Raw genomic sequence first — 10,269 nt, 5'->3', positions numbered from 1 at the left:
AAAAAAATTCACTAGCATAATGTTTTTAAGGTTCTCCCATGTTGTAGCATGTTTCAGAATTTCATTTTTATGGCTGAATAATATTCCATTGTATGTTTATCATATATTTTATTTATCCATTTGTCTGTTGATACATATTTGCATTGTTTCTACTTTTTTGGCTATTTGAATAGTGATGCTATGAACATTGGTATACAAATATCCAAGAACTTTTTAATGCATTATCTCACTAAGTCCTAATAACAACTCTGCAAAATAGATACTATTTTTATCTTCGTTTTACAGATAGAAAGAAAGAGGCATAGAGAGGTGAAATCACATAGCTGATGAGTAGTGAAGCCAGGATTCAAATGTAGCAATGTTATCATTTTATGTGTGCCGTCATGTGAAAAGAGTTGGGAAGAACTACTGTATATCAGCTACAGCTGCCTCATCAAGAGGGTAGAGGTCTGAGAAAAGCTGGTTGGGTATTTTGGAGCTCAGGAGTCACCAGTGATAAAGCAGTATCAGCAGCAAGGTAGAGGCTGTGAAGTAGAGAGGAAAGAAATGGTGACAGAAAAAAGGAAAGAGAAAACAGGACGATAGCTAGAAAGTACAGCAGAGTTACTGTACTGGATTTTTTCAAGGTGGAAAAGACTCTGGAGAGTTTACAATAGATTAAACATTTATAACAGCCTTTTAGCCAATTACAGAAGCAGATTTTAAAATCATCAACAAAAGTATCACAACATAAAAATAATATGCCTAGATGGATTAAGTAGAGTCAGGCAGAAAAAGTAATTAATGGACTTACTCTGGTATAATCCAAAGGGGAAAGATGCTATACTTTCAATAATAACACTAAGCTTTTTATGAAACAGCAGAAGTTTGCTATAAATATGAATAAAAGGATTGAAAATCATGCTTAACCAGTAGCAGAGCTCTACTTGTTAGGAAGAAAGCATTATTCTAAATGACATTTTACTCTACCTTGCTTGTTTGACTCTCTTTGAAACCTTTTTCAAGTATTTGTAGCAGATGCTTTTTCTTCACTGTAACTTCAGGATCAAAAACATAAAAAAGGCATTCTAGCATCTTTCGATAGCTCCTTAAGAATAATTGAAACAGAAAAAGTTTGAGAATTTATTTCACAAAAGCTTAGCCATAGATAAGACAACCATACGTCCTGCCAGCGATACTTCCCATTTGCATCCAATATTCCAGCATCATTATTAAGAGCTAATCCCCTCACTTTATTCTCCAAAAGAGGCCCAGTGTGGATAAATTAGGAAGTCATCCTAGCCATGGGAGATGCATAAAAAGGAAACATTTACTAACAAGGTGTATTTTCAATACTGTAAACTTTTAAAACAGAAAGATTGTTTTACAAAATAAAGTCAAACTTTTATAAAATTGTTCCTTAGAGAATTCAGATTCTTACTCCGGATCATGCATATCTTCATTGTCCAAAAACTTTTGAAATTTCTCTTCAAATTTTAGTCTCAGAATGCGGTTGTTAACTTTAATGACACGTTTTACTTTTATTCCTGTAATACCATATGTTCTGAAGTCCCATGTACAAAAACGTGACAGAATTAATTCATAGCAGGAATTAAACCTGGGGGGAATACAGAAAATACATAAAGAAAATAACAGATTTTACTTAAAACGTTCAAAAACACAAAGTTACGTATAAGTTATAGCTCATATTTTGTCTTTTGCTAAAGATACATACAGTAATCATAGAGTAGCAGATACTTAATCAATAAAAGAAATGCTAAATTTTGAAATATTATAAAAACAATAACTTCTTTATCGATTTTTTTTTTGCATATACTTGGTCTACCTAAAAGATACGTTGGTTGAGCAATCTTCCCTTTCTGAAACACTTTTTTTCCCAGCTTCAGTGAAACTACATATTCCTGGATTTCTTATGACTGGCTGCTCCTTCATAGTTTTCTTTGCTGTTTCTTCTCAGACAGACTTCTAAATGTTGGATTGCCTCAGGGATCACTTTGGCCTTCCCCTTGCTTCCATGAACACTCTCCCTAAGTGATTTCATTTGGTTCTTTGTCTTTATATATATGTTGATAACCTACATTTTATTTCTAGCCTTGATCTCCACCCATTTTAGCTAGTTATGCCCAGAGTTGAATATCCAACTATCAAGTTGACATATCTGCTTGCATATTAAATAGGCTTCTCATACCTAACTTATCTGACACCTGCCCCCAAACCTGATCCTCCTGAGTGCTCTCCATCTCAGTATAGGGCATCACCATCTAACTGGTAGCTTAAGTTAAAACTGCAAGAATAACACTCTCCTCTCTTCCTCCCCAGTATCTAATTCTTTAGCAAGTCTGTTTGGCTCTACATCTAAAATACTTCCTGAATATGACCATATTTCATCATTACCACTGTTACCAAACAGGTCCAAATCACCATTATCTCTCAGTTGGACTATTTCAATAACTTCCTAAGTGGGAATTTAGACATGAAAGAGGAAGCGTCTCTGCTCTCATGAAGCCTATATTCCAAGGGGAGGGGGAGGGGGGTAGACAGAAAATAAACAAGCCATAAATAAAATAATTTCTTAAACTGATAACGGCTTTGAAGAACGAGAGGCTTGAGGTAAGTAATGCAGAGGGGACTTACTTAAGATAGGGTCTTGGGGAAGATCTTTCAGAGAAGGTATTTGATCTGAGAACAGAAGGAGGGGCCAGATATGTGAAGATGAGAACAAGTAGTGAAGTGCTTGTTTGCTCTCTGCTGCCCTCTCCTGGCCATGATCATAAAACTAAGGTCCTGTCTTAAAAGTAGCAGAGAATCTAGATTAAGATGAGATTGAAAAATGGATCATTTTGAGAAGTAAGTGATCCTATGTGGCATACATTTGCCTTTAATGACATGTCTAGGTCCTCACCTACATAATCAACCAGGACCTGAACATGAATGTGAGCTCAGATCACAGAAGTGAGCTTCCTGATGGGTGGTCAGTTTCTCCCTGAGCCTAATAAATCTGAGTTTCTAGCCTAGAGCATCTGCCTTTCTCACTAGCAAAGACTTAATCAGTACAGCCAGGAGCTTGCCAATTACTTCTCCCTTAGAGTTGAAAAGAGAGCTCCCCAAACCAAACTAATCCCAGAGTTCACATTCTGGTAGAGGAGCCAGATATGAATAGTGTTGCAATCAGCATTCTACCTGCTAACCAGTTCAGACGTCTCATAAACCAGCCACATTATCATCTGGGGTGGGAAACCTGCCGCTCCTCCTATAGAGGGATCATTTGCTTGGCCTAAATCTGTCAAGTCTTCCGTAAATAAACTCCCTGGTAACACTGAAACTATCATTATTGCACTTCCTGTATTTTGGTAGAAACTAATGCTGTAGACATTTTAGATAACATTTTTGTTATACAGTGGACATCTTAGTAGGGCTCAAGGGTTCTCAAGAATTGGTGGAAGGGATGAATAGACAATACCTAGCTTCTAGTCTGGTACCCCAGGAATGCAGGAAGCAGGAATGGGCACAGGAAACTTCATGAAGTGTGATCCTTTCCATAGAGCTTTTGTTTGCCTGGGAATTCAGCAGCTGAGCAATGATGGGGTGAGGGTGAGGGATGCAAAGGCATTCTGAGTGAAGGAAGCCAAACAAACAAAACCACTTATGTGGTGGAGTTCTGGGTATGCTCCAAGGCACACAGTTCAGCTGACTCTAAAAGATCTGGAAAGGAGTGTTAGTTTAGAGACCATAGGGTGGAAACGCTGAATCCTCCACTATAGGTGAAGAGTCAGAATGTAATTTGGAAGGTAACAGATAGCTACAAAGGCTTTTGTTTTGTTTTTAACAGAGTGCTTTCTGTGTAGGAAGCATGTCAACAGGGATCATATGAAAGACCATTCAGGAATCTTTACTGATTGATTAACAAATGCTGCATGCCTACCTACTACATGCAGGCACTGCATTAGGTGTTGTAGCAATAATCTAAGTTGGAGATTATAAACAGCTGTGTGCAGGTGATTTTGGTCACGATGGACAGGAAAGAATGAATGAAACAGACAGTATGGAGGAGAACCTGTGGGTCTTGGCACCTGATTGGATGTGGAGATTGAGGGACAGAATTTTACAGCTGAGGTTCAGATGTATTAAATAGTTGTTTTAAGATTCTGCAGAGAGTTTGAACCTATGTCTTCTGTCTCTAACTTCTTTATGTATTCTATTACTTCACAGCTGACTTCCTTTTGAATGTACTGAGTTTGCCTTGCCAGTTGGACATCCAGATAGAAATGTCTAATAGACAGGAATTCAGGGCTGGAGTCTAGGAGAGAGGTTGTAGCTATAAGTAATTTGTGAAAGTACAGGAGTAGAAGAGACTGGCAAGGGAAGGCATAAAAAGAAAATACAAAATGTCTGAGTCCAAAAAAAATAAGAGAGATGATGGAGTTATAAGGAAGAAATAGTTAACAGTGTCAACTACTGCAATGGTCAGGAGAATGAGGGCCTCTCATTTCAGTGGGTACCCTCACTCATTCAGTGGGGCCTGAGTGTATAAGCAACCACAGTGATTTACATCATTGATAAGATATTCATTATACAGAAAGATACCCACAAATTTTTGTTACTAAAAAGATGTGTTCATTTAGCAAATGTAGAATGCATGTGTTTTTAAATGGTTGGAGCTTAATCTTGCCTATTAAAATGCACTTCATAATGCTAGACAAGGGTTTAATAAATTCTATTACTTGACTTAGTGACTTAAGCCAATATCTTATCAGTATAAATCAAAAAGTTTCTGCTGCTATAGCTCCTTAAAATAGTAACTCATGAAATATTTATATACAGTTAGTTTAATTACTGAAAGTCATTATATACACAAAAATGAAACAGTTGAGTATCTATAAAGTGATATGGAAGCTTCAATGAGTAATTATCTACTGGGCTATCAATCCAGATCTGTGCTATGACTTATAAGACACATGAAACATCATATCTGTCCCCAGGTAATGTATAGAATCACTTATATATTGTCTTGTGGCACTTTAAAGTTATATTTTTAATTATAAGTACATTGTATCCATAACCAGGTAGAAAGCTTCTCAAGCACAAGGACAGCATCTTTTATGCTTTAGAGTCCCTACTTGATAAATGTTTTCTGATGTCAATGGGTAACTCTATTGGCAATACATAGGTAAATAATATGAATCTATAATGATAAAACTATAGTGGCAATGATCTACTCAACTAGCAAATCTCTGTAAAATAAGGATTTTTTAAAACTGAAAAATATAATAATTTTATTTCATAAAAGAAATGAAACTAAGAAATATTGAATGATACACAATTAGAAATCTGCAATGCTTTTTTTTGTTAAAGAAATAGAAAACCTTTCTATTTGAGTTCTACCTCTACTCAAGTATGATACTTTTTATTTAAATACTAAATTCTTAGCCTTAAAAATACTAATAAAAGAGAAGTCAATGTTTAAATAAAACACTAGACATGTAGTACATAGCAAGTCAAAGCAATTTAGCAGTTATTTCTTAACATACATAAAAGATCAGAGCTAAGGTAGCCAAGTTTGCAGTGTGCTAAAGTAAAAAACTGTCTTTTAAATTCTGCCAACATATATTTGATCTTCTTCTTAGAATGGATCAAGGGTATTCTTATTAAAACTAAGTAAACAATTATTAATGCTTATCAAAATCCCTCAAAGCTATTTAATTTACTATCAGGCTGACATAGTTATCTAAATGGCTTTTTAGTCATTTTGTTTTACGTTTTTTTTCACTTACCTGCTTGTTTTGTAAAAACCTTACTTTGCAATAGGTTAAAGAGAAACAGAAATAATAAGCAATTATGTTCAGGTTGAGTGAATATAAATGAAAGATTGAAAAATTATTTGTGCACCCTGAAAAGAGACACCATTCAGTTTTTGCACTGGAAAAATCAAGGCCTTTATTGGTTTACATGAGAACTGGGATGAACACCTTTTACATCTTTGTACATAAAAATCAAGTATTATGGGTAAGCAAACAGTGGTAACTGCTGGGCAAATGGTGTACGTACTTAAAAGAAAGTATTTTAAAAGGTCTCTTTTTCCCTTGGGAAGAGCTCACACCAGAGAACCCCTAAGACACTTGAGAAGCTTTTATTCACAGAGTAAAAAGCCATGTCTAATAGAAATCAGGGGGTTTGGTTTAAAGTAACCCATAACAATCACACTTTTTTTCTAAAAAGCTAATGCATATTTTGCATTCCATTCCATAAAAGTCAGTATTTGTTTTGACACTGACTTCAAGTTAAATCATGCTTCAGGGTGACGTGCCAAGTCCACTCTATAGCTTCACATGCCTCCTAGCTATCTTCACATACCCAGGTTCACATTATGGCTCTAGGGCAATCTTTGGCTGTTTCACAGGCTTCTCAATTTAAAAAAAAAAATGACTCCAGAAATATAAAAAGTTATAACTAATAATATCATTCACTCTTCAAGGCTCTCTTTTTTCTTTTTTTTTTTTAAAGGTCATTTCTAATTGTGCCCTCTAGTTTAAGCAACGCAATGACTTCCTTGTTTCAACAAGTAGGCCTTGGTTCTAAAGCATGGATACCTGCTTTTTGTTCCTGGTGGCTCTCTCCATTTTTGTCTATGTGGGCTTTTGACCTGAATTCCTGGTTTAAGCATATACCCTATTCTAATGTGCAGTGTTCAAGTATACCCTGACTGAAGCTAACTCTAAACAACAGGCCATGGACCCACAAATTTGCTAGATATCCTCCTCCCATGTTTGCAACCTGCTGTCACCAATCCTACTTTGGCATCCCTGCTCTGTTCTACCTTCTCAACCAATATTCATAATCCAGGGCTATATCCAGTCCAGAAACAAATAGTATAAACATACATAAAAATTAATAATTGATGATAAATTATTTTTTTTCTGAATTATATTCTGTTCTTGGGCTAAGGAAAATTGGGTAAAGAGCAAAGACATTCATTAGGATGTCTTCAAAGTTGGATCACCACAATGGTGTAAACAGAGAAATGTATAGGTGACAAAATTGGCAGGTAAGTGCCAATTTTCAATAGATGAATATTCTGCATGAGAAATGTTTTAAAAATAGGACATTTTAAGATTTTATAAGTTGATATTCTGATTGATGATCCTGAGTACTTAAAATTATTTATAAAGCTATACCTAAATTTCAAACAGATTTACCAGTCGTCAGATCGAGTGCCTTCTTCAAAATGGATATTCCCCACAGTCTCCAACTCAATTAATAAAAATGGGATCAATAAGCCATGAGTTTTCTTCTTTTGCTTTACTTCAATGTGATAAATTGCTTCAATTCTATTGAAGAAAAAAATAAATACAGCTATTAGAAAAATCTAAAATCACAACATTAAAATTCATGATAGATTTTTTTTAACTGATATTAAAATACAAGGCTTCCTTTCAATGGATAAAGAAAGCTCGGTGTTGACAGTGAAACCAAGTAAAAGACATTCTGTTTTTGGCAATTAAAATCACCTCTAATTTTGTTAATCTGAAAATATATAAAGGTTAGAAGACTATCCTGGCTCTACCACTTAATGACATTCAGATCTTAACCTTTTTATGCCTGAGTTTTCTCAGTAAAATGGCAATACTATTAGTCCCTATGCTTAAAAGGCTGTTTTGAGGATTATATGCAAAATATATGTAAAACTCTTAGCAAAGAATTTGGTACAGAGTAAAAACCCAATAAATGTTACTATTATTATTGTTAGTATTATTATTACAGGGCAAACTAACTTATCCACTTAGTGCTTTAGGAACTAAAAAAAATTCGCAGTCCTTACTAAGCCTTCGTGTTTCAAATTTCTAGTTGATAACTGAACCTGAACTTGTTTCTACATGATTTCAGACAACTGTGTATGTGATCTGCCAGGTCTCATGTATTTGGTGAGTTTCTGCACCAGTAGCAGCTCTATTTGTTTTTTAGTTTTCAGACACTAGAGCAGTGATGTGGCACAAAGCCACTCAGAGGAAGCTCACTGTTTCTAATTATGAACTGCCTCTGCAAAAAACTGTATGCTAGCTTTGAACCCATGATGCCTCTATGTACTAGGAACTGGAACTAGGAACACGTTTTATGCTTTATTTACTTCCTACTATAGTTCTTTCCACTCCTGAAGAAGGGAACTGAGCTCAATTTATGGCCCTGAACAATCTTATTTTCTCATGTTTCAAATCTGAACAACTGACAATTCATTAAACATACTCATCTAATTTTTTGTTCCAGAATGCTACCCTTTCATTCAAGGCATTTAGTTTGGTCGTTATCTTCTGTTGAAGACTTGGTTCTTCTGTGACAGTTTCATAATTCTTTGATTTTTCAAGCTCAGTTACTTTATTCTTATTTTCTCATGTTTCAAATCTGAACAACTGACAATTCATTAAACATACTCATCTAATTTTTTGTTCCAGAATGCTACCCTTTCATTCAAGACATTTAGTTTGGTCGTTATCTTCTGTTGAAGACTTGGTTCTTCTGTGACAGTTTCATAATTCTTTGATTTTTCAAGCTCAGTTACTTTATTGTTATTGGATCTAGCACTGTGCCCTTTGCCAGATCCCTTTAGTTCAGCCAGTTCCCGTTCCAACTGTTGAAAACAACATACCAGAAAGCAAAATAAAACATGGTAAAGGGTAAAGCCTGAATTGAGATATTAAATTTTTAGTGGATTTAGTGGCTAAATAATTAATTGAAACTAACAAGAGTAGAAATCTATGTAGGCCAAACTTCACAAAAGCGTGCCAAATGTGATTTCAACTTTAGTGCAATCTCAGCCAATTTCTCTTGACCAAGTGACAACTGTAAATACTTCAAACATGGCAGTATCTCAATTGAAAATAAGCAAAGAACTAGATTTTTAAATATTATTGATGCTTCTATTAAAGTCAAATTAAAATAAATGCCGTATTTGGTATAAAAATGTTTAAACTTCAAATAATGTATTTATTCACACAACTACTTTTTAATTTTTCACTAGTTTTTCAACTACCTTGGTGTTCTCCAAAAAAATTAATCATAAAAAATACACAAAAGCACATATATAAGGGAGTATATTTTTCCTTTTGCTTTAGTCTCTTACATGGCTCAGCACAGCAATAGTCTTTAAGATTTTGGTATTTTGGGGGTTTTTTTTGTTCATAATAGACCTTTTTGGATTAATTTGGATATTTTAAAATAGCGTATTCAATATTATTTATCTTGATTACTGAGGTTTATGGGTACTCCCTTAAATTATGGGCCCCAGGCAAGAGCCTCACTTGCCTCATTCTAATCCCAGTCCTGTAAGATTTCAAGATAAATTGTACTGTACAAGAAGTGTATATAAATAGAGATTTACTAATTATCTGTACTTCTTCTCTATAATCTCTATATCCAGCTATTAAAAAGCAAATTAAGCATATTTATAAAAATGTCTATACTCTTGTATATCTATAGCTATTACTTTTCACATTTGCAGATTTTATTTAATATATGCATTTGCCCATGAAAATGGCAGATATAAAATGATTTCCAAATATTGGTCTCCTGTGATTTTTAGTCAAATAAATAATTTAAATTTTGTCAATGTTTTGCTTTAAGAATATCTTTCTGATTATAATAATTAGAACTTATTTATTTTAGAAAAAGCATCAAACATTTTAAAGCCTTTGTTTTTAATGGCTACAAAGTATTCTATCTTAAGAATGAATAACTCTTCTCTTGCTGAACATTTAGGTAGTTTACAATTTTTTTGTTGTTATTAATAGTGTGGTGATAAATATCCTTATCTATAAATCTTTACAATAGAGGACTACAAGTAGATTTACTGCATTGAAGGCTATGAGCATTTTTAGGCTGTTTATACATATGACCACACTCCCACCAGTGGTGTTTAGTGTGTCACATCCATCTCCGCCAGCCTGAGCACTATCACGTGCTATGCTTTGACAGTTTGATAGGTGAAAATGGTTTCTTATCTTAATTAACATTTAGAAATTAATAATCAGATTAAGCTATTCTTTCAAATGTTTATTAGGCATTTTTTATTTCTACTTTTGTAAAATTCTAGTCCATGTACTTTGCTCAATTTTTCTATTTGGATATTTACTTTTTATCTTGTTTTACTTATGAGTACTTTCTTACTAAAGACATCAACCCTTTGTCTATCATGTTTGTTGAAGACAATATTTTCAGATTGTCATTTATTGTTTACTTTTTATTAATGACGTTTCTTAGTACAAAAGCATTGTTTTTTTT

The 10,269-nt window shown here is 34.1% G+C and overlaps 1 protein-coding gene across 1 annotated transcript in view; it reads right to left on the bottom strand.

Annotated features, from left to right (window-relative positions):
* LOC105819719 (leucine-rich repeat-containing protein 9) overlaps positions 1–10,269 on the bottom strand; it is a 146,682-nt gene that overhangs the window by 87,633 nt on the left and 48,780 nt on the right. Inside the window, exons 8-11 of the mRNA XM_012656027.1 lie at positions 8,424–8,620; positions 7,194–7,325; positions 1,421–1,597; positions 970–1,087 (exon numbers count right to left, since the gene is read on the bottom strand). Coding sequence (XP_012511481.1) covers positions 970–1,087; positions 1,421–1,597; positions 7,194–7,325; positions 8,424–8,620 — 624 coding nt within the window. The remainder of the gene's footprint in view (positions 1–969; positions 1,088–1,420; positions 1,598–7,193; positions 7,326–8,423; positions 8,621–10,269) is intronic.

Source organism: Propithecus coquereli, unplaced genomic scaffold, assembly GCF_000956105.1.
Source record: "Propithecus coquereli isolate 6110/MARCELLA unplaced genomic scaffold, Pcoq_1.0 Scaffold5, whole genome shotgun sequence".
In the NCBI taxonomy this organism is placed as follows: Eukaryota; Metazoa; Chordata; class Mammalia; order Primates; family Indriidae; genus Propithecus; species Propithecus coquereli.
This window is presented reverse-complemented; position numbering and strand designations above follow the sequence as displayed.